This window comes from Camelina sativa, chromosome 9 (genome assembly GCF_030686135.1).
Source record: "Camelina sativa cultivar CO46 ecotype springtype chromosome 9, ASM3068613v1".
Lineage (NCBI taxonomy): Eukaryota > Viridiplantae > Streptophyta > Magnoliopsida > Brassicales > Brassicaceae > Camelina > Camelina sativa.
In genome coordinates, this window is record NC_141888.1 from 35,833,946 (window position 1) to 35,857,613 (window position 23,668).

At 35.8% G+C, this 23,668-nt stretch overlaps 5 protein-coding genes across 7 annotated transcripts; 3 read left to right on the forward strand and 2 right to left on the reverse strand.

The window, feature by feature from the left end:
* The first annotated feature begins 830 nt into the window (after positions 1-830).
* On the forward strand, positions 831-5,252 carry LOC104713110 (isochorismate synthase 1, chloroplastic). The gene is made up of 13 exons (XM_010430160.2): positions 831-1,172; positions 1,271-1,459; positions 2,579-2,965; positions 3,046-3,309; positions 3,394-3,468; positions 3,565-3,633; positions 3,745-3,863; positions 3,964-4,021; positions 4,120-4,230; positions 4,344-4,428; positions 4,535-4,632; positions 4,754-4,846; positions 4,944-5,252. The coding sequence occupies exons 1-13, from the start codon at positions 918-920 to the stop codon at positions 4,995-4,997; spliced, it is 1,857 nt and encodes a 618-aa protein (XP_010428462.2). The 5' UTR covers positions 831-917; the 3' UTR covers positions 4,998-5,252.
* Positions 5,253-7,366: 2,114 nt separating this feature from the next.
* Positions 7,367-11,016, forward strand: LOC104713111 (protein QUIRKY). Its single transcript, XM_087463746.1, has one exon. It carries the CDS (start codon positions 7,537-7,539, stop codon positions 10,765-10,767), a length of 3,231 nt encoding a protein of 1,076 aa, XP_087319872.1. The 5' UTR covers positions 7,367-7,536; the 3' UTR covers positions 10,768-11,016.
* A 2,434-nt stretch (positions 11,017-13,450) lies between these two features.
* LOC104713113 (uncharacterized) lies at positions 13,451-15,236 on the reverse strand. The gene is made up of 5 exons (XM_087463750.1): positions 14,897-15,236; positions 14,491-14,767; positions 14,041-14,390; positions 13,820-13,927; positions 13,451-13,709 (listed from the first exon to the last, which is right to left on the reverse strand). The coding sequence occupies exons 3-5, from the start codon at positions 14,365-14,367 to the stop codon at positions 13,602-13,604; spliced, it is 543 nt and encodes a 180-aa protein (XP_087319876.1). The 5' UTR covers positions 14,368-14,390; positions 14,491-14,767; positions 14,897-15,236; the 3' UTR covers positions 13,451-13,601.
* Positions 15,237-15,368: 132 nt separating this feature from the next.
* LOC104713112 (uncharacterized) lies at positions 15,369-16,414 on the forward strand. Its single transcript, XM_010430162.3, has 2 exons — positions 15,369-15,512; positions 15,852-16,414. Exons 1-2 carry the CDS (start codon positions 15,369-15,371, stop codon positions 16,293-16,295), a joined length of 588 nt encoding a protein of 195 aa, XP_010428464.1. The 3' UTR covers positions 16,296-16,414.
* LOC104713114 (calcium-dependent protein kinase 30-like) lies at positions 16,405-19,372 on the reverse strand. 3 transcript variants are annotated; one of them, XM_010430163.3, is made up of 7 exons: positions 18,235-19,372; positions 17,964-18,107; positions 17,724-17,876; positions 17,506-17,621; positions 17,242-17,409; positions 16,935-17,165; positions 16,405-16,848 (listed from the first exon to the last, which is right to left on the reverse strand). In XM_010430163.3, the coding sequence occupies exons 1-7, from the start codon at positions 18,878-18,880 to the stop codon at positions 16,675-16,677; spliced, it is 1,632 nt and encodes a 543-aa protein (XP_010428465.1). In that variant the 5' UTR covers positions 18,881-19,372; the 3' UTR covers positions 16,405-16,674. The 3 variants fall into 3 exon arrangements, with proteins under 3 accessions (XP_010428465.1, XP_087319875.1, XP_087319874.1); XM_087463749.1 differs by having other exon boundaries at positions 17,242-17,621; positions 18,235-19,188; XM_087463748.1 differs by having other exon boundaries at positions 17,506-17,876; positions 18,235-19,037.
* Positions 19,373-23,668: the final 4,296 nt, after the last annotated feature.

Here is a 23,668-nt window from a genome sequence, read left to right on the forward strand (position 1 = left end):
GAAGAGCAACTAAGTACAATTAATAACATCATCACATGGTGTCAGTTCACTTACTTTTTGTCTTGATTAAAAGGACCCATCACATAATCAAAATAAACCATTATGCTAAATATTTATTTTGGTTAAACCTTAAACTAGTTATTGGTAGCATAATGGTTTATACTAATATTTATTATCATATATAGTCTCATCATCAAAATTTCTATTAGAAATAGTGTGGTATATCAAAAAGGCCATATGGCCGGATTGTGAGCCTCCGTCCGGCTGGAGTGGCGTTGAGAAACTTTTTTTTTTGAACTAATGGCGTTGAGAAACCTATCATCATATTTCATATAACATCCGACACGAGAGAGAACCGTTTTGCGTTAAGACTTGAAAGAGATTCCAATCATCCATCCACTTGAGAATGTTGTCCATGCGTCATTAGCTAAGTCATTGATACTTGGTTTATGTAATTTACACTACCTCATTTCTGACTATTTTGAATTTGGAAAATATAACATGCATTAACACAAACGATCATGAAGATGAAGATCTTTGGTTGACAAGAAAAACAAAAAAAAAAAAACACAAACGATTAACTACATTAATTTTCAAAGAAAATATTTATCTATTTGGTTGCTAATAATATTTTAATATGTTTTATCTTATAAGTAATAGACCTATTAATTAAATAACTGATTAAATGAATAATTAAAAATAAAATGTTAGACTAACTGTATAAATATTCTTTACGTAATTGAAGAAAAAGTAGAGATTGACAAAAAAAGAAAAAAAGAAAAAAAAAAACAAAAACTTCTAAGTAGTTTACTGGAGAGAAATTCTTGAGAAATTTAAAAAATGTGAAAGGTGAACTGAATCTTCAAAATTAAGTGGGGCCCAGCTACAAATCCATTGTATAACCCATCTCTATTTATATGATCATCCCATTCTCTCTACTCAAAACCCAAAAACACAAAACAACAATCTCTCTACCATTTACTCTCTTCTTTGCTCCCAAAAACAAAGCAAATTTTGTTAAAAAATCAACCAAAGAACTTATTTCTCCAATGGCGTCGCTTCGATTGTCTTCTCATTTTCTGGGCTCATCAAACACTAAAAAACACAGCTCCATTATTTCAATCTCTCATCATAATTACTCTCCAACTCCATTCACTAGATTCTCCCGCAAGGTTTTTTTCCTGTTCTCTCTGTTTTTTTTTTTTTGTTTTGTTTCTTATCTGTTTTAATATAAGAGAACGTTACAAAATTTAACTCAATTAAATTACAGAAGTACGAGTCATGTGCCATGTCTATGAATGGTTGTGAGGGAGATTTCAAGACACCACTTGGTACAGTTGAGACAAGAACTATGACTGCTGTTTTATCTCCAGCAGCCGCCACTGACAAGCTTATCTCCGCCGTCTCTGAACTCAAATCGCAACCTCCTCCGTTTTCTTCCGGAGTTGTCCGTTTACAGGTACTACTAACAATCCCATCCCTCTGTTTTTTTAGTTTTTGGTAAAAGGACATAATCCGATTTGCTTCAAAGTGAAAGAATGGGATCACGCCACGTGGTGTTATTACATTGGCCTGTCTTGATATCGCTTCCCCTAGCTAGCTTCGTCCTTCCCCCAGCTTACCGTATCTTTGTGTTTGTGCCTAATCATTTTTTTTTACGTGTATTTTTTTTTTTTTTACATGCCTAATGATTTAGTTAATTAAATAAATATTACTACTTTTTTATTTTATCGTACTACACGAACTGTTTTTAAAACACAGATTCGTATAATCTACTTTTAAAATCTGTTCTTTATCAACTCTTTTTTTCTCGTAATCATTTAGAATTTAACTTTCTTGTAAAATAAAAGAAAAAAAAATACACGATCATATAATTCACATATGAAAGTGGTTTCCTTATCTTTAAAAAGAAGAGAATTGGGGTCGGTTGACAAAAGTCTTAACAGTAGTACTCACTATTTATCATAAATCCGTTGTTGTTGCTTTTGTTTTGATCATTTTGTTTGTCAACCACATACATTTTAAATCATAAAGTATCACTATATAGTATATAAGAAACCAATAAGATATGGTTATTAATTCTTTATGAATCGGGTCGTACTAGATTCCGCTAGTCAATCGAAGTATTAAATAGGACATTAAAATGAATCTTTTTTCCATTTAGTCAATTTAAGGTAGACCAATTTATTTTTCTTTTAATAATAGTCAATTTTATCAAAACATTTTGAGAATATAAAAATATTTTTTTAAGGAAAGATTAATTGACTGGTTATCAATCGTAATCTAATTAAATATTTCGAACTTAAATTTTTAAATCTGATTACAGTTGGGAGTTGGCTAAGTTTAGTGTTAACTTTTAGTTTAGTGCTCATGATTTTGCGTTGATGGCCCAAAAAAAGAAGAGTAATGATTAGGAAAAAAACTAGGCTCCACTTTGATGTAAAGGCGGCGATCACATACAGTCACTCCCACATTAACAAGTTGTTTTTTTTTTCTTTTTCTTTTTTTTTTCATCTAAATGTCGAATTTTCCCGCGCAATTCTGATAAAAAACCCTAAAATTGGATTTGGGTTTGCAGGTACCAATTGACCAGCAAATCGGAGCAATTGATTGGCTTCAAGCCCAGAATGAGATTCTGCCTCGTTGTTTCTTCTCTCGTCGCAGTGACGTCGGTCGTCCCGATCTTCTCCTCGATCTAGCGAGAGAGAACGGAGACGGAAACGGGAAGAACGGGAACGGATCTGTTTCATCTGATCGTAATCTTGTTAGCGTTGCTGGGATCGGGTCTGCAGTGTTCTTCCGTGACCTTGATCCTTTCTCTCATGATGATTGGAGATCCATCCGAAGGTTTTTGTCTTCAAAGTCACCTCTGATTCGTGCCTATGGTGGTATGCGTTTTGATCCTAATGGAAAGATTGCTGTCGAATGGGAACCTTTTGGTGCCTTTTACTTTTCAGTCCCTCAGGTAATTTTTTTTTAGAGAATGAATTTTTTTGGAGTATGAGTTTGTGTGACTGGGGCTGATTGATATACGTACACGTACAGGTTGAGTTTAATGAGTTTGGGGGAAGTTCAATGTTGGCCGCAACTGTTGCTTGGGATGATGAACTCTCTTGGACACTAGAAAATGCTATTGAAGCACTTCAGGAGACTATGCTTCAGGTTTCTTCTGTTGTCATGAGGTTACGAAACAAATCTCTTGGAGTTTCTGTTTTGAGTAAGAATCATGTTCCTACCAAAGGTGCTTATTTCCCTGCTGTAGAGAAGGCTTTGGAGATGATCAAGCTGAAAAGCTCTTCTCTTAACAAGGTTAGTTTAGAGACCTTGTGTTTTGTATCTATTCTTTAAACAGTTATGTTGATTAACTGATGTTTTCTCGGCTCGTGAAATCAGGTTGTGCTTGCTCGCAACAGCAGGATAATTACGGATACTGACATTGATCCCATTGCTTGGTTAGCACAGTTGCAGGTGTGTTTCTATCTCTGTGATGTTATATAGTAGTCAATTTTCAGATTAAAGCTATGTTTAGACTTGGATCTCACTCTTATTATTATTGTGTGACAGACTGAAGGACATGATGCATATCAGTTCTGTCTTCAACCACCAGGTGCACCAGCTTTTATTGGAAACACGGTAGGTTACAAGTAGTCTGTTGGAGACATTATTTGATTTTATTTATCTGGACCAAAGATGTGCACCTTTGTTGTTCCCTTCTAACCTGTGACATACATCTTTGTGAAACAGCCTGAGAGACTTTTCCAAAGGAATCAATTAGGTGTCTGCAGTGAAGCTTTGGCTGCAACTAGACCTAGAGCTGCTTCGAGGGCGCGTGATATGGAGATTGAGCGTGACTTACTAACCAGGTCAATTTTAACTCTAGTGCTTTGAACAATTATAGAATCGATTTCTCCAGTCTCCGTTGAAATTTCCTGTATACTGATGTGATTTGCTAAACTGTTGCAGTCCGAAAGACGACCTTGAGTTCTCTATTGTGCGAGAGAATATAAGAGAAAAGTTAAACGTAAGTTCAATCTTGATGTTCTGCAGCTTCAATCCTTGCTTTCTTGGATATCCCGTTTGATATATGTTTTCTTATAATCCTTCCTTCTCCTTTTACAGGGTATCTGTGACAGAGTCGTTGTTAAGCCCCAAAAAACTGTGAGGAAGCTTGCAAGAGTGCAGCACCTATATTCTCAATTAGCAGGGAAACTTAGGAGGGAAGATGATGAGGTGAGATAAATAATCTTTGAATGATTTTCTATCTTTATGTTGCGAATGTTATCTCCACTCTCTTCATTGCTTTGAATTAGGTTTAACTCTTTGTCTTATATATCTATCTACAGTTTGAAATCTTGGCTGCTCTGCATCCAACTCCAGCTGTTTGTGGGCTTCCAGCAGAAGAAGCTAGGCTTTTGATTAAGGAAATAGGTAAACTATCTATCTGCCTTGGTTCAACTATCTCCTAGTACTATAAATGCTTATGCTTCCTTAGAGACTAACAATGGTGCTTACACAAATGTTTTGTTGCTTATAGAATCATTCGATAGAGGAATGTATGCTGGACCTGTCGGGTTTTTTGGTGGAGAGGAGAGTGAATTTGCAGTGGGGATCAGATCAGCTCTAGTCGAAAAGGTTTGATCTCTCTCCCAATATAAAGAAGCACACTTGCACTAAACTAAATCAAAGCAAAACTGATCATTGCGTTTTTGCTATACAACTGTCAAATGCTGAACTGTTCTATTTCTATTTACAGGGTCTTGGGGCGTTAATCTATGCGGGGACAGGGATAGTAGCAGGAAGCGATCCATCTTCAGAGTGGAATGAGCTTGATCTTAAGATATCTCAGGTACCGAGTTTTTCTTATGTAAATTTGACATCATCACACGTCTTTGTTTCCAAAATCTTAAATATATTCCTTCTTTTTGTTGTTGTTGTTTTTGCAGTTCACCAAGTCAATTGAATATGAACCAAAAACAGCTCTGCATGCGATTAATTGAAGAAAAGAGTAACATTCGTATTTGATTGTTTGTTTGTATGGGGATGATGATTGATGGGGTTTTCACAATAGAAAGCAATGTTGTCTCTCTTGTAAATAAAAGGAATAATTAATTGCTTTTATCTGATTGTTAATGGGCTGAGCTCTTATTGGTTGTAACTAGGTGAGGCCGTTTATGATTGTTAATGAGCTTCTATAGTGTATTGTTTTTCGTCGGAAGCTGATGTTCGATAATATGGAAAATGTGTTTTTTTTCTTTTCTTTTCTAAATCTTCGTATACCCAAAATCGAAGAAACAAAAAAAAATAAAAGGTAATAATAATGTGTTAGAAATAGTTGACAAAATAATACTACTATGGTGTTAAAAATTAGAAGTTGCTAGTTATAACTTATACATATATAAAAATATAGGCCCAAAAATATATGATTGTTAACTTTAAAGAAAAGAATATGTGAGAAAAAAAAAATACTATGACTTTAATGAAATTTCATTTTTGTGACAACGAAGAATTTGAAAATGTGCAATACTGTTTGAAGTAGTATATATCATTTTCATGTCCCATTTAACTATTTTGTAACTTTGTTGTTTCTCTTAACAAAGTCAAGTCGATATATTTAACAAAATGATTACATTCATTTGATTATAGAGTTGTGGGTAGTCCTTTATTCCAACATATCAATTATTAATTAATTAATCTAATCATTTCACCAAACAAAAATCAGAATGATATACATATATGTAAAAAAAAACATTTTTGTGTGTCTTCAGTTTCTAACGGAAATTCTTCCAATATTTTTTATAATTTTTTAACAAGTTGTGTGAAGTCATGCCAAACAAGATTTTTTTTGTCACATCAAAATCTTTGTTTATATGCATATTATTTATTGAATATTTCCAGAAACCATATAATATATACATCTCGAGAAACCATAGAATATATACATGTCATGTCATGACCGTTCCTAACCTTGTATCAAAGCCCATATCAAAGTTAAAGATAGTCCAAGTGGTGTTGCTATCCAAAAAATGTACAAAACTAGAGCATACAATCTTCTAGAAATGTATCTAGGAATCAATTATCAATCGCTCAATCACTACGTAGTCGTAGTTTTTCAAATGGTTTTTGGTTTTAGTTTCTTCAATAATCTATTTTTTAACAAAATCAAAAATTTATCTTAAAACAATTTCTAAATCTTTGGATTTCAGGATTCTACAGCTTTCAAAATCTGTATAACTACATGTCGCATATACTTTAACTGAATAGATGGAGAAAAAATTTAACAACTGCGGCATGAATCATTTAAAACCTAGACGACGGTGTTAACCTTTACATGGTCGACATTTAAAAAAACCATTCTTTTTTTTACTCAAATTTAATTTTTTTTTCTAAATGACTAGAATAAATAACCAAACAATTTTTGTTGTTCGCTTCGACTTTGGTTATAGGTTCTAAATTGATCCTAAATGTTAAAATTATTTTGGTTATGAACATTTGGGATCAATTTAAAATCTATTCCAGCCATTTTTAAAAATAAAATCTTTTATTTTTTTAATTTGAGTGAATTAAAAAAGGAATGGTTTTTTTTTTTGTGACCAAAATATATCACTTCACTGAATCGGTCTTTTAAAACTGAACCGAAATAACTGACACCGAATCAAATTGAAATTGTGTTTATGCAAAATGGTAACGCAAATATTAATATTCCTTTATAGTTAGCGTCACGATAATTTTCTTTAGTTAGTTTAAGAAACTACTTTTATTGAAATAACTATTTCTTCCAACAACCTTACTCGCAAAATCTTTTAATGTAGTGGTCTATAGGAACATTAAAAAGTACCCTTTTTGTAAGATGAAGAAGAATCAACACGTCAAAAACAAACACAAATGTAATATAAGATAAATAGTAGTAGTAGTACAAAATAAAATAAAATAAAAGAATGGGGCAGAGCATGTAAAAGGTGAGGAATAAAACGAAGGTTAGCTTGGCGATAGAGAATGGAATCAGATTTCCCCATTATCTCCACTCTAACACCCCCCCCCCCCCATTTATTATTCCTTCCCCTTTATGCCCTCCACCTCAATTCAGGTTTATACATTATGTTTTTTAACAACACTACATATTTAATTAACCAATTCATCTCTTCCTTTTATATATTTTAGTAATCACAAATTCACAATGCTTAGGCCTCTTTAATTATCTACTACACTAGTATCATAAACAGTTTTAGCTAAATATATATTTTTGGCAGGTTTTAAAACTATGGGAGATATGATTTTGTTTTTTTGGTCATTAAGGAAACTAAAATTTTAATTAGTACTAAAAACATGTAAATAAAATGAAATAATGCTCTTAAAGAGGAATAGATTCAAATAAATAAAGCCCACATCGAATAAAAAAAAAAAAACTTTCTATTATCTCACTTCCGCGATTACCGTAATCTCTGTCACACAAAGAACCAAAACACTCTCTCTCTCTCTCCATCTTTCTCTTTCTCTCTCACTCAGACATTCTCGAGATATGAGAAGAAGACTACTACGATGAACACGACGCCGTTTCACTCGGATCCTCCTCCTCCCTCGAGGATCCAGCGTAAGCTCGTCGTCGAGGTTGTTGAAGCTCGCAATATCCTCCCTAAAGATGGCCAAGGAAGCTCTAGCGCTTACGTCGTTGTCGATTTCGATGCTCAGAAGAAACGAACCTCTACCAAGTTCCGTGACCTCAACCCTGTTTGGAACGAGATGCTCGATTTCTCCGTCTCGGATCCCAAAAACATGGACTACGACGAGCTCGATGTAGAGGTTTACAACGACAAAAGATTCGGCAACGGTGGTGGCCGGAAAAATCATTTTCTCGGTAGGGTTAAGATCTATGGGAGCCAGTTCTCTCGACGAGGTGAAGAAGGTCTTGTGTATTTCCCCTTGGAGAAGAAGAGTGTATTCAGCTGGATTCGCGGCGAGATTGGACTCAAAATCTACTATTACGACGAAGCCGCCGACGACGATATCCCCGGTGGAGGCGGAGGTCAGCAACAGCAACAACAATTTCATCCTACGCCGGAGCAAGATGCTGATGAGCAACAACATCATCAACAACAGCAACAGTTTCATCCTCCGCCGCAGCAGATGATGAATTTACCACCGGAGAAACCTAATGTGGTCGTGGTTGAAGAAGGTAGGGTTTTCGAATCGGCTCAGAATCATCATAGCTATCCAGAGACTCATCAGCAACCTCCGATGGTTATCGTTGAAGAGTCACAACCGCAACAAGTAATGCAAGGTCCAAACGATAACCATCCTCAACGGCCACCGTCTCCGCCGCCACCTCCGTCGACGGGGGAAGTACATTATTATCCTCCGGAAGTGAGGAAGATGCAGGTAGGTAGACCTCCCGGCGGCGATAGAATTAGGGTTACGAAGAGGCCGCCGAATGGGGATTACTCGCCTAGGGTTATCAATAGCAAAACTGGAGGAGGAGGAGGAGAGGCGACGATGGAGAAGAAGACTCATCATCATCATCCTTACAATCTCGTTGAGCCAATGCAGTATCTCTTCGTCCGGATTGTGAAGGCGCGTGGCTTACCGCCTAACGAGAGCGCGTATGTCAAGGTACGGACGTCGAACCATTTCGTCAGGTCTAAACCGGCCGTTAACCGGCCCGGCGAATCGGCTGATTCTCCGGAGTGGAATCAGGTTTTTGCTCTTGGTCATAACCGGTCTGATTCTGCTGCGACCGGTGGTGCGACTCTTGAGATCTCTGCTTGGGATGCTTCGTCGGAGAGTTTTCTCGGAGGAGTTTGTTTTGATTTATCAGAAGTTCCGGTTCGTGACCCGCCGGATAGTCCGCTTGCTCCTCAGTGGTATCGGCTTGAAGGCTCAGCTGCGGATCAGAATTCAGGGAGAGTTTCTGGTGACATTCAGCTCTCTGTTTGGATTGGTACTCAGGTAGATGAAGCTTTTCCGGAGGCGTGGAGCTCCGACGCTCCGCATGTAGCTCATACGAGGTCTAAGGTGTATCAATCCCCTAAGCTTTGGTATTTGAGAGTGACGGTTCTTGAAGCGCAGGATTTACACATTGCTCCTAACCTTCCGCCATTGACTGCGCCTGAGGTCCGTGTGAAAGCTCAACTAGGGTTTCAGTCTGCGCGTACAAGACGAGGCTCAATGAATAATCATAGTGGTTCGTTTCATTGGCATGAGGATATGATCTTCGTAGCCGGAGAGCCGTTGGAAGATTGTTTGGTTTTGATGGTGGAAGACAGGACGACTAAAGAAGCAACGCTTTTAGGACACGCCATGATCCCAGTGAGCTCCATCGAGCAGCGGATTGATGAACGTTTTGTGCCGTCTAAATGGCACAGTTTGGAAGTAGAAGGTGGAGGTGGAGGAGGGCCAGGAGGAGGTGGACCTTATTGTGGAAGGATTAGCCTAAGACTCTGTCTTGAAGGTGGGTATCACGTGCTTGAAGAGGCGGCGCATGTGTGCAGCGATTTCCGTCCCACAGCTAAGCAGCTCTGGAAACCGCCTATTGGAATACTTGAGTTGGGGATTCTTGGAGCTCGTGGGTTGTTGCCGATGAAGGCTAAAAATGGAGGGAAAGGTTCCACTGATTCTTATTGTGTTGCTAAGTACGGCAAGAAATGGGTCAGGACTCGAACCATAACAGACAGTTTCGACCCGAGATGGCATGAGCAGTACACTTGGCAGGTTTATGATCCTTGCACCGTGCTAACAGTTGGAGTCTTTGACAATTGGAGAATGTTCTCCGACGCCTCTGATGATAGACCCGACACTCGGATTGGGAAGATACGTATCAGGGTCTCGACATTAGAGAGCAACAAAGTGTACACCAATTCATATCCTCTGCTGGTCTTGTTACCTAGCGGTCTGAAGAAAATGGGTGAAATCGAAGTGGCAGTCAGGTTCGCATGCCCGTCGCTGCTGCCTGATGTTTGCGCAGCTTATGGACAGCCGCTTTTGCCTCGGATGCACTACATAAGGCCTCTAGGTGTAGCACAACAAGATGCACTAAGAGGAGCCGCCACAAAAATGGTAGCAGCTTGGTTGGCTAGAGCAGAACCACCATTGGGACCTGAGGTGGTTCGATATATGTTAGATGCAGATTCGCATGCGTGGAGCATGAGAAAGAGCAAAGCAAATTGGTATAGAATTGTTGGTGTTTTAGCTTGGGCAGTGGGTTTAGCTAAATGGTTGGACAATATCCGGCGGTGGAGGAATCCTGTGACAACGGTGCTAGTCCATATTCTATATCTGGTTCTTGTTTGGTATCCTGATTTAGTAGTCCCGACTGGATTCTTGTACGTGGTGATGATTGGAGTTTGGTATTACCGGTTTAGACCCAAGATACCGGCTGGTATGGATATCCGCTTATCACAAGCCGAAACTGTTGATCCGGATGAGCTAGATGAAGAATTCGATACCATACCAAGCTCAAGGCGACCAGAAGTAATCCGAGCTAGGTATGACCGGTTAAGGATCTTAGCGGTAAGGGTTCAGACCATTCTAGGCGATTTTGCAGCGCAAGGGGAACGGATTCAGGCGTTGGTTAGCTGGAGAGATCCGAGAGCAACTAAGCTCTTCATAGCAATCTGTTTGGTGATCACTATAGTTCTGTATGCGGTCCCAGCGAAAATGGTGGCAGTGGCTCTAGGTTTTTATTATCTTCGGCATCCGATGTTCAGAGACACAATGCCAACGGCGAGTCTCAATTTTTTCCGGCGGTTGCCAAGCTTGTCAGATCGGCTCATCTAAAGGAGAAAGAAGTGAAGAGAGTAAACTTACTACTAAAAAAGTTAGATGTTTTTGAGTATCCCAACAGTTTTCTTATGGGGCTGAGGAGGAGAATAGAATAAAGATTCATTATGGGGTTAAAGATTTTTATCACATTGTTAATGATTCGTTATTTTATTATTCAGAATTTATAATCAGATGGTATGTCTTTGAGAACTGAGACCTCCTGACTCTGACTGTAATATTTTGAAGCAAACAAGAGAGATTTCAGATTTTAAAAGGTCTAAAAAGAAGAAGTCATACTGACAGTTTGACCAGTTAATTTGCTTTTGGTATCTCTGATCTCTCTGTTAACTCTGTAATGTGGAATGATTTATTTAAATTCCTCAATTAACTACTGTAACAGTTATCTTTTTTTTTTTTTTTAATTGGTCTCATTTTGAATTGACAATTCAAATCGTTAACTATATTGTCTGATGACTCTGATTTTGATCTAAGCTATTTCCTTTATCTATTTTTCCATTTTCCTTTTTCCTAATTTCCCATTTTTTTTGTCTATTTCCTTTTCTTCTTTTTACGGTGGCGGGCCAGTAATCAATTTCCCATTTTAGGTGCTGTATCGACTTGCGTGGGCCTTGAACATCACTCATAATCTCATATTACCCAAATGTATTCCTCCAACCGGTTTAAATAGCCTTCAAATAGAAAATCGATTGCTTGCTCACCATCCTAGGCAGGTTTGTATTTGTTTTATAAGTTGATCATCTCCAGTTCCTGAGATGATCTGACTTCTCTTGTTTTATATGAATAGCACTTCGAGCCGGCTGAAATCGGTATGCTGGCTAGATGTTTTTGCAACCCCATAAGGTACTCAACCAGACACCCGATTATTCTGTCTATGTTTCTTTGTTTTCTTAGAGATATCAGATATGTGAACTGTTATTTCATGCTCTCTAGACTGTTAGAGTTCTCTAAGTTAGGTTTGGTTAGCTTTGCAGATCGGTCTTATGTTGAAGCTGTTGCATAGCAGCATATTAGAGAATGTTGAATAATTGGGTTTTGTGTGCAATCTGCCATTGATTACGCCATTTTTATTATAGGATGGTCACTTTCAGGCTGATTAGCTAAATTAGTAGTGAATTTTATTTCATTTCAGGATGATTTGAACAAGTAAGTTGAACATGCTGACTTTTGTGTGCGTACATACAATTCTCTTTAGATACTTTCTCCAAAAGTGTTATCTATGTCCTGCTCTCATGGTTCAAGTACGTTTATCAAATACTACTATGCCTGTCTCCATATTAAATGCTGCATCTCTGTTTTACGGACCTTTTGCAGTTGTAATATGTGCTAACACTTTTGGAGGTTAGTGTAATTACATAATCTTTGTTCATTTGGTTAGTCATGTTTGTTTCAATGTATATTTAACTTTTAGTAATCAGAACTACCCATGACTTGCTTTTGTTTTATTTAAGGCCTTTAGAAAATCATAGGAAACTGACTCTGTTAGTGTAATAGTGTTAGTTGTATGGATGATACTGTTCATGTTTCCAAATAAAATGTAGTATCTTTTATTGTATGTAATGTTGGGCGGCGTAATCTGTTATGATCTCTGGTAGATGATGAAGTAAATTAAGGTAGTTTCATCGCTGATGCGGTATAGCATCTTCTTGGTTTTGTAGTTCTCATTACATATAGGGGTTTAATATTCTCTGTGTTTGTCACTACATACTGACTATATATCTTTCTTCACTACTTTGTTTCTTTATGGTATATGCAGGTGGAGCAGAGAAAGATTGGCTTGCGTCACACAGTCATAAAGTTCATCTCTTCACCTCTCACCTCACCACGACTAATCCAGATGCTTCGAGGAAACTCTCTCCGGTGAGTGATGATTTTGCTTGGTTTAGAGAAAACAAATACACAAGAGAGCGGAAGCTTTTTCATACATATTTCAAGTTTGGATAAAGATGTTTGCTCTGAATAGCTACATAGACTTTAGATTCTTGACTCTCATTTTTTCATCTGGGGTTCTATTAGGATTTTCAAATTTCTAAGCAATATACAATCACAGTTTCTAAGCAATGTTCAAATTAAAATTCTTGTATCTCTGTGTTCGGTGGATATATAGCTTACCATTTCCCGAATCTCTTGCAGCCAAGCATACAACAGCACAGGTTTGGTTTTCATTCATTCCTCTTACTTACATCCATCTGAAATCGATTGTTCTTATATCATTTGTGGGATTATATCATTGTAGGGATGGCTGATATGATCCTTGTTAACAGCAAGCAACTTGCACGACGTTAACATTTGCCAATACATTTAAGAAGGCTAAATGCACAAGGAAGTCGCCCAGCTGTACTTTACACAGCAGTCAAATATCGACCAGTTCAATGAACCACCCCCACACTTATAAGTATTGTATATCCCTGAACTTTACAGCATAGTAAAGCAAGCTTCCTTCCATGTGGCAAATTACTTCTCTGCCTCTTTTCTATAAGTTCTTCTTTATCTCGAGCAGGTTGAATTGATCTAGCCGTTGTATCTTTTGCTTTGCTATGCAAACATAAGCAAAATCTGAGTGATGTTACCCTTACTGTTATAGGCAAGTGTATTATATATTTGACTTCCCTATAATTTATTAGACGTACTGTTTGTATTCTAAGTTTCTAACAAAACTCTGTTATACATATGTAGATATGACTATTTTAAAGTATATTTAGGCAAATAAGTACTTGTAATTCTTAGATAATTTTGATTTTTTATGAAACAAAAAAAAAAAAATATCTAAAACATCGTATACTATGAAATAGAGGGATCAGAGTACATATTTGAATACAAAAATTGGATTTTTAAATGCTTTGGATAAGCGAATCTGAACCCAAAATATCCGATCCGAATTCTAAATCCGAAATATCCGATCGCCCAGGTCTAGTTGCAGACTCATCCCGAGTAGCCATCTTCAAAAAAAGAGGTTTTTGTAGCAGATTAGGAGGGGTCAAATTTTTTAGGCAAACAAAAGTTAGAATTAAGAAATCTGGGCGACAAACAGAGAGATATTAAAACTTGCCTTTGGTTGCTTCCTTTGCTTCCTGACAATGGTGGGAGGATACTTATCGTCCTGCCTGGCTACGTCTGAAAATTTAGATGGTGACTCGAAAGGGGAGAAAACCAACCTCTGTTTGGGTAAAGATTGAAAGCAAACAAAAGTAGAAGAAGTGAGAGAGGGAAAAATTGGTAAATTGACAGAAACAAAAAAACACAACAAGTGTGTTTGGTTTGTTTATTTACCCCTTTTTCATGTTCTTCAGAAGAGAGATGGCTGGCGAAACTGTCAAAGCCTTGGCCACTGTCAAGGCCTAGACCACGAGAATGATGCTTGCATATTGAGCAAGCCCAGCTGGCAGACTCGTCAGTATACTCCTCAGGTGCCCCTAACTCTTCTGTTGTTTTGAGGATGCTCATCCAGCTGACGGGATTTTTACGACGAGAAGAATATCTAACCCGACTGAAAAGATTGAATCCAGCATCATCTGCTCTCTCTGTAGGGAAAGCTACGGGAGCGCATAAGGCCAAAATGTTTTTTGGGGGTCGATTATTACGAATCCACTCATGCATACAGTACAAAATACTTGAGCAACCTGATTCAGAAGAAACAAAAGATATGAAACTCTCTATTTCACCATCCACTGCTGTAGTAATGGGCACGAGGGTGAGAGAGAAAGAAAGAAAGATACTAACCGAAGGGAGCGTAACGAAGATGGATTCCAGATGTACAGAGATCTCGAAGGATGTCATGTCATCATGGACGTTTGTTAGTATGCCAACAGCGAAGATGGCGGTAGCCATGTTTCTCCAACACGTGTTTGATACAAGGACGGACCAGACGAGCATCAAAGCCAAGGGGTATCGGATACCGTCTGATGTCCCAAAAGACACCTGTTTCAGCAAAAACCTCCCGGCTCTTAGCCTTCTTCATCGTACAAGACTTTTTACGATGTATGTACTAAGCAAATCGCTGAAAGAACAGAAATAAAACATCAGAATAAAAGAGCCAAGTACGGCCGTACGTAATCGTTTCGATCGTAAATACCAAAAATTTCAGATTATTGTGGGCTCATATTATATTAGTGTTCGAGAAATTTACCTGAGTAGGGTGTTGAATGTCGACTCTAGATCGCCTAGGGTTTCGAAATCCATATGATTGAAGGCTATATATAGGGTTAAGAATGGGGGCCTTTTTTATACCGTATAAAATATGTCTCTTCATGAATCGAAACTCGGAAGATTAATTCAGTTTGTTTTTTTTGCCAAGGAAGAAAAAAAACAAAAAAACAAAAAATTATTACCGACCAATGCTACAATGACACGTAGGGGGCGTCTCAAAAGATCTGGAGTAGTAGAACGCACGGTCTGGATTTGATCTAAACAATGAAAGAAACGGAGATAAAGCGCTGAGGAATATGATTGGTTGAAATTACAAAAACATCATCTGACGTGGCAGTTTCTCTGTCTCCCAGAGTTTGCAGATAGTGTCCGAACGCCCAAAACACAGAAAAAAATCTCCAAAAGAAACTTTTTTTTTTTCATCGCTTCGATTTAGTCTTCCTTCCCTCCCAATGGCTGTCGTCGGCGCTCCGTCGGCTCACTTGCAAACACGATTTCTTTCTAATCCCGTTCTTCCCCGCTTTCGCCGGTCTTATACCGTTGGCAAATCACCAGCAGCATCTTTCTCCGTCGTCTCTATGGCTCCCCAGAAAAAGGTAACTACACTCTGTTCATCATCATCCTTTGTTTAAGCTCTGAGACCTTTCTCCCTTTCCATTAAAGCTTGATAAAGTATGAATCTTTTTTAAGGTTCTCAAGATAGATTTAGAGAGTAATCCTTAGAGTACTTCTTCTCTGGCTTTATACTAAACAACATTTTAGTAGTTTCATGGAAATTGATCTACTACATATCTTTGTAAATTAGGTCCAAATTGTGACATTTCCTTAATGAGACAAAGACATCACATCTTTTGAAGTCTCTGTATAGTATTGTTTTAGATTTTTGATATAACCATTTTAATTTGTGTAACTGTGATCACTGAATTAAAAAAAAGGTGAACAAGTATGATGCCAAATGGAAGAAACAATGGTACGGAGCTGGATTGTTCTTCGAAGGAAGTGAGCAAGTGAACGTCGACGTTTTCAAGAAGCTGGAGAAGCGGAAAGTTCTGAGCAAAGTTGAGAAATCTGGCCTTCTCTCAAAAGCAGAGGAGTTGGGACTCACATTGTCGTCTCTTGAGAAGCTTAAAGTCTTCTCCAAAGCAGAGGAGCTTGGTCTTCTCAGTCTCCTCGAGAATTTAGCCGGAACATCTCCTGCGGTCTTAGCCTCGGCCTCATTACCGGCTTTGACGGCTGCTATTGTAGCCATTGTGCTGATTCCGGATGACTCAACTACTCTGGTGGTTGCTCAGTCGGTTTTGGCTGGTGCTCTTGCCCTTACAGGCGTTGTTTTGTTGGTTGGATCTGTTGTTTTGGATGGACTTCAAGAAGCTGACTGATTCTTTCTTTTGTAAAACCAAAACATATTAAAAACTTTTGTCCAGTTGGTTTTGTCAGTTGCTTAAAATCATAACTGTAATGTTCAGAGAGAGAAATATAAACAAAAACTAAGTCAGAATGAAAAGCTTTATAACAATTAAACAAACAATATTACATACAAATACATTCATTCCCAAGTGAAAAAAGCCTAACTACTCCCACAAATTACAAAAGGCCAAAACCATTAATAAAAAGAATCTCTAGAAGCAAAGTGAAGTAAGCCAAAATTACATCTGAAATAAAAAAAAAGCCGAGATAAAAACCCTTCTTGAACGTGTAAAAAAGCAGCGATCAGAATATCAGATTGCTTCTGTTTTGGTGATAAACGAGGTGTAAAGATCAAACTGCAATAGATTGTCCAGTGAGTGCGTCGTGTAGATGCATTGAACCATCTTTCATCAAGTTTAAGCTTAAGCTTTTAAACCTCTCTCTCGAGTATTGTCTTGATGCCTTTCTCCAATCAGTTCCAGCTTTCATCATCACCACAAACTCATCGTAGTTTATTCGTCCATCCTGCAAAACCAAACATTGACAATCTTTCTAGAAGAAGAGTCTTTTTAGGGAGAAGGAGATTTATGTATAGAGAGTTTAAGGAAGACCTTGTCAGTGTCAACTTCGCGCATGATATCGATTATAACGCTGTTGTCTGGTTCACCTAACTCGTCGGTTAAAGCTTCCCGTAGTTCTTCAGATTCGATGTATCCACTTCCATCTTTGTCAAAGAACATAAAAGCTTGTCTGAAATGTTCATCATTCTCCATCTTCTGCAAGTGAATTATCACTGCTACAAACTCTCCATAGTCTAGACATCCATTTCCGTTAACATCAGCCTACATCAAATATTCATAAAAGTTAGTACCAGAGAAGACGAGCTTTTCCTAATCTTTTGGTCAAGAAAAAATTTACCACTTCCATCAACAGTTTGATCTCTGCTTCACCCAGTTGTGAACCAACTTTCTTGAGTCCAGCTCTGAGTTCTAGGTATGATATTTTACCGTCGTTGTCATCATCCATCAGTGTAAACATATTTCTGATCACTTCAACTTCTTGGATAGACAAGTGCTCGGCGATTACCTGGTTAGCAACAAAAGAGAGTAAGTAAGTAAAACCAATCAAAGCTCCAAACAAAAGTATAAACTCATCTGAAAAATATTGAGAGGCAACACTTACGCGCAGAGCTTTCTTTTTCAATCTATTCATCATAGAGAATTGCTTCAACCTTGACCTAACAATATCCCCTAAAGGAACATTTGGAGCTTTCTTAGCATTCTGTATCCAAGGGTGATCTGCAAAGAAATAAACAGTAACCGTCTTCACTTCAGAAACAAGTTCAAATCCAAAACAAGAAGATGAATAAAGCACAAGTGAAACAAGATCATTTTCATTACCAAGAACTTGCTGAGCAGTCAAACGCTTAGTGGGATCAGGTTCCAACATCTGCTTCACAAGGCTCTTAGCACTCTCTGATATCTGTGACCAAGGATCTCTCTTAAAATCAAGAACTCCCCTTAAGATTGCAAGAGCCACACCTTGTTCAGTCTCTGCAATCAAAAACCTTGAACCACTCAGCTTAAATTTGCATATACAAACAAGTTCTATTATATAAATCATCAAAGCTGCTCTTTTACCAGCCCAAAACGGAGGAACACCACAGAGCAAGATATAGAGAATAACTCCAGCACTCCACACATCAACCTCTGGTCCATAATTTCTCTTCAACACTTCTGGAGCCATATAATAAGGACTGCCCACAATCTCTGTAAACCTCTCTCCTGCAAAAATTCATCAAAATTCAATCTTTACATAAAAAGACTCAACAGTGAGACCGTTTTAGCTCAATGGAGATCAAAGATTCTAAATTTAGCAAAAAAAAAAAATCCCCTTTTTAAAGGAAATTACCAGGTTTGAAAAGCACAGATAAGCCAAAATCAATGGCCTTAAGAGCAGAGTTCTCCTTCTTGTTAGCAAACAAGAAATTCTCAGGCTTCAAATCTCTATGCATAACACCATTGATATGACACATCCTCACAACCTCAGCGATCGTCCTCGCAACAGTAGCCGCCGCACGCTCCGTATAATGTCCCCTAGCAACGATCCGATCAAAAAGCTCACCTCCTTCACAAAGCTCCATCACAAGATGAACGTTCTCGTTGTCCTCATAAGTCGCCTTGAGTTTCACAACGTTAGGGTGTTCCGGAATAGTCGACATGATCGTTACCTCGCGTCGGACGTCTTCCACGTCGATGGCGGTACGGAGCTTTCTCTTGGAGATTGATTTGCAAGCTAAGGCTTCACGAGTCTCTCGGTCTGTACAGAGGTATGTGATTCCGAACTCGCCCCGACCGAGCTCTCTTCCTAGGATATACTTGTCGCTGATCTGAGATTGATGGCTCATAGGGATCACACGTAACGGAGCGTGAGATCTTAAACCATCGGGATCGTCGTATAAGTTACGTTTCCGTTCACGTGGAGTCTTCTTCTTCTTCCTCTGGTTTTGTTTTGAGTCTTCTGGGTCAAACTTGACGCAGGCGATACAATTACCCATGTCTGAGTTTTTGAAAACTCAAGAGAAAGAAGAGTATTTTGAAGAAGCTTCGTTAATGCTAACTCCGGTAACGCCGCAGTGTTTTTTTTTTCCCGGCGAACCGGTGAGTTTGCATAGAAGAAAGGTTCGACCTTTTCGTATAAATTTCAATTTGATCAGAAATGATATAAAAAATATCGTTATTTATATCAATCAAATAATAAAAAATTACATACAAGTATATGATTTAGCGTCTAACCTATGATTTAGCGGTTTAAAGTAATGTGGCAGAACAAGATTTGTCGTCTATGGTGTAATCTAATGAGAGTAAGTAATTATAAACATAAAGTAATAGGAAATAATATATGGCCGTAGATTTTGTTGAGGTGGTGAAAGGAAGGGCTGAGATGTAAAAGGTACGTGGAAGGGGGGAGAGAGTTTGATGAAGTTGTTGAGTAGCATAGAGATAGATTAGAAGTGGATACGGTGACATTGTCAAAAAGTGTGACGTTTGGTTTCATTTGAGTTGGTGTCAGCAATGTTTATTTTGGTTTAAAAGTTTTGAGTAATTTTGTCAGAGTTGTCTTGTCTCGTTTATCTATAACATTACCTAAATTACCCGTTTAGTTGAATCTATAATTTTTTTTTTCTTCAGATTCTTAAATAAAACAGTGTAAACATTGGTTTCTTACCATATGTGATTGTAGGTTGTCAAACTTCTTATAAAAATTGGCATTGGGTTTAAAAAAAAAAAGAAAAAAATTCTCTAGTAGTTATGAGCGATTTGAAAGTTTCTGCTAAAAGATTTGGTGAAGATAGTTTCAAAAGCTATGAGATTTCAGATTTGTAATTAAAAGATAAGAGGATATTATTAGGTGTAGACTTTGTCAAATCTAATCAGCTAACTATCGGACTTTGTTTAGTGGAATATTTTTTATACATATATGATACTACGATATATGATATCAAAAGTAAAAAAAAAAAATATGAAGATTCCATTATTGATCAAGTCAACAAAAATGCAAACAAATGCGAACGTCTTATTGATTTCTCTATCTAATAAGGTGTTTCAATTTATATTGGAAATTAATTGACAAGTATGTCGCCATGTCGGGTTATTATTCGTCATGCTATCTAGGTTTTACATTCGGTAAATGGTAAAATACATACATTTCATCTTTATTTCTTCGAGTTTCTAAACAACATATATCTATGTCAATCTAGGCAAAACCATATCTTTCTGTATCATACTACCAAATATGAAAGTTCAAAACCGAAACTCATTTTTTCCATCACATCGTATAAAGTATAAACGAAACTTGTTTGTGCTTATAAATATAAATACTTTTTTTTTTTTTTTTGGTGTCACTCATCAAAAATTGATATTAGTAGGTAAAAAGAAGGTCTTTAATTTATATCCCGGTTATACTTTCAACCGACAATTATTGCAATTGGCAAAAAGAGAGTGAACAAACAGTTGAAAGTCATGCAACATAAGCTGAGTCTTTGTAAAATCCAAATACTACATATTAGATATGTAATCCCCAAATGCGTTTCAAAACTTTGTTACACTTTCTTAATCGAACTTTGTTATGTTTAGTATTAATTTTTAATTTTTATGTTATTCCATGAAAAGATAATGAAGTATGATTGTGATTTGGGGTAGTATACTATTACTATCTACAAAATTATTTTTTACACCAAAAAAAGTGAAAACAAAAAAAAAGAAGAAAAAGAAGAGAGGAAATGATGGATCATGTTTTAGCCTGTGCAACTTTTTAGCTGGCAACTGATTTAAAAAGAAACTAACAATTGGGGAAAAATAAAAATATTAGAAAAAGGGACTTTTCTTGGATGAGGAAAAAACATGAGATTGTGTATGAAATGATGGGCTCAACTCAGATGTTTGAGATTTGCATGTGTATGTGGCGTTGTCATGCCAACTATGAGATCTATTGAAGCCCCCATCACTTTTTTTTTTTTTGCATAAACTTATCTAGAAACCTATAACTATATACACTTTTTTGGGATAATTAATATAATCTAATTAATAGAATATGAATGTTAGAATCCATGCCTTTGGGCTTTGAATGGAGCTGCAGGCAGCATGGTTTGTGTTATCAACTTATCATCCATAGTGATTTCATTGTTAACCTCATTTTAAACGAGTAAAATTCACTATAGTTTCTATTGTTATAATAAAGAACAAGAAAAAAAAGCAGCCAGTGAATAGAGACATTGATCGAGTGATACTTTTTAATCTCTATTTTTATATACACTAGATACTTCTCCACGCAACGCGTGGGTTGTGGTGTAGTTGACACTTTCTTGTTTTTTTTTTGTCTTTTTCGTTTTCTCTTTTGTATTATTTCGTTTTAGTTAGGCATATACGGGTTTTGCCGTCACTTTTATTTATACACTATATGTTTATACCATTTCGTTCAGATGTGTATAATTGTGGCGCTTACTTTTTATGAATTATGAAGTAGTTGTTTCTTGCTTTTGAGGATCCAATCTTATCACTGACTGATATTGTTCCAGTACATTTATTGTATTATAGATTTTCTAATTAACTGCTTATGTAAACCCTTCATACGTTGATGTTGCAATAATAAGTTATCTTTTTAAATATCTTCCGTGTAAGTGATTATGTTTGTATGCCCATGTTTTGGTCTAATATCAATAAGATCGTTTCTGTTTTTCTTTAGTTGGCTTTGAAACCAATATTGAGTTAAGCAAATAATGGGTCGAATTATGGTGTTAATAAGTAATATAAATTCTTATGTATATATATTGTATATATGTGACTATAAATTTAGCTAACTAAAAAATAATATAATATTTAAATACAATCTTGAACATATATATATATATATATATTTTTATTTGTGGGAGTAATGTATGAAATTATTGGATAGAAGTTATTTTTGAGTTAAATGACCTTTAATGTTTTTAAAGTGAGTTAAATATTAATAAATTTTTATATGTGTCTTGACTTTTTTTAAAAGGAATACCAAGTGTTTCCTTCCAAATTTGAAGTTATATAGTATTTTAGTTTTCTTATATAATTTTATGAACTTCAATGTAAAAGTTTTTCAAAGTAATAAGTACACTCACTGATTGAATTATAAAATTTGGAGAAATGTTTATTTCGTTTAATCATCTGCTCTTTTAAATAAATTAAATAAGTATGTTGTTATTCCTACAAATAGGACAACATATATTATTGTTTAACTATGGAGTTAAGCAATGGAAATGGAACTTGTGATTGCAAGACAAAATGCTTATATGTTACACATTGATCGTTTAAAAATGAATAGGAACATCTAATTCTCAAATAAAGTTGATTATTTTGTTAAAACCAACATATGTGAATTTAAATTTAACTACTCAAATTTAAAAAATAAATATGAATAGATTATAAAGGCAAGAAATATAAAAGAAATATTTTTTATATAAATAAAATAAAAATTGAAAACAATGTTAAATATATATAATACTTTCTACATTAAAATATAGAATCAAACTCTTACAAGTTACAACACATATGAGATATAACAACATTTGATATTGGTAGGAGAGGAGGAGAGAATGTTTACTATAAGATGGTAATCCAAATTAGATAATGGAGATGAATCTTTAAAAAATAGAACAATGTAATATCTATATATATATAATACTTTCTAAATTAAAATATAGAATCAAACTCTTACAACACATATGAGATATAACAACATTTGATATTGGTGGGAGAGGAAGAGAGAATGATTACTTATAAGATAATAATCCAAATTAGATAAAAGAGATAAATCTTTTAAAATAAGAACAATGTAAAATATATATCATGTAGTCTCTAAAATTAAAATTTAGCATTAACAATTTACAATGATATTTTTTTTTTTTTTAACCCATACAACAAAAATAAGAAATCAAAAATAACAAAAAAAAAACGAAAAATGATTTGAGGTATTGTAGAAGAGAATGAGAGAATGTGAAAAATGAGATAGTAAAAGAATGTCAATATGAGAGAATGATAGATTGAGAGAATACTTATTTATATGATAAGAAATGATGGAAGTTACATTTAGAACTATGGAGTTACAAACTTACAATAGTAATTTATTGTGTTTGAATAGAATTGAGTGGTAGAATATGACTAATGCATAATTTATTTTATTTTCAGTTATAATTTTATTTTAATGTGTGAGTTAAATGTATTGTGTTTATTGGATCTTAAATATTATTTAAAGCAATTAGAAAGCAAATAAAAAATAAAAAAAAATTAGAAAACATTAAATGAAAATCAACCAATAAGGAGAGACCAAAACCTTACTTTTATATATATGATATATTGCTTTAAACTTTGAAATGAGATATATATTATAAACAACAATTTTACATGAGAAATATATTAATTTAGCCAACCAAAATATGAATATAAGTTTAGCCAACCAAAATAAATAAAAAATATTAAAATTTAACCAAAAATAATTTCTCTTGAAAGATAATAAGTTAGTAGGAGGAATGAATTAATGTACAATTATTGGATAGGAGTTACATTTGAGTTAAATGGAGTTACATGTCTTTAATTATAAATAAATATTTTAATTTTTTATAACCTAAAATAAAAGGAATACCAAGTGGCTGAATCAAAATTCACATGATTTGGTTGTTTGTTGATATAAACTCAACACTTACACATAATATTTCAAAATAAAAAATATTACTTTCTAAGTGACAAACTAAATTAGTTTTCTTATAAAATTATATGAATTCTTCAATCTCAATAATTTTTAAAATCCCAAGGAT

Coding starts and splice junctions, on each gene's coding strand:
- LOC104713112 (XM_010430162.3), top strand. CDS start 15,369: ATGGCTGTCGTCGGCGCTCCGTCGGCTCACTTGCAAACACGATTTCTT. Junction 15,513..15,851: donor CTATGGCTCCCCAGAAAAAG/GTAACTACACTC, acceptor ATTAAAAAAAAG/GTGAACAAGTATGATGCCAA.
- LOC104713110 (XM_010430160.2), top strand. CDS start 918: ATGATCATCCCATTCTCTCTACTCAAAACCCAAAAACACAAAACAACA. Junction 1,173..1,270: donor TCACTAGATTCTCCCGCAAG/GTTTTTTTCCTG, acceptor ATTAAATTACAG/AAGTACGAGTCATGTGCCAT. Junction 4,847..4,943: donor TTGATCTTAAGATATCTCAG/GTACCGAGTTTT, acceptor TTGTTTTTGCAG/TTCACCAAGTCAATTGAATA.
- LOC104713113 (XM_087463750.1), bottom strand. CDS start 14,367: ATGCATGAGTGGATTCGTAATAATCGACCCCCAAAAAACATTTTGGCC. Junction 13,928..14,040: donor CTGAAGAACATGAAAAAGGG/GTAAATAAACAA, acceptor TTACCCAAACAG/AGGTTGGTTTTCTCCCCTTT. Junction 13,710..13,819: donor AGCAAAGGAAGCAACCAAAG/GCAAGTTTTAAT, acceptor CTTTTTTTGAAG/ATGGCTACTCGGGATGAGTC.
- LOC104713114 (XM_087463748.1), bottom strand. CDS start 18,880: ATGGGTAATTGTATCGCCTGCGTCAAGTTTGACCCAGAAGACTCAAAA. Junction 17,877..17,963: donor TGTTCCTCCGTTTTGGGCTG/GTAAAAGAGCAG, acceptor TTTTGATTGCAG/AGACTGAACAAGGTGTGGCT. Junction 17,410..17,505: donor TGAAAAAGAAAGCTCTGCGC/GTAAGTGTTGCC, acceptor GTTGCTAACCAG/GTAATCGCCGAGCACTTGTC.
- LOC104713111 (XM_087463746.1), top strand. CDS start 7,537: ATGAACACGACGCCGTTTCACTCGGATCCTCCTCCTCCCTCGAGGATC.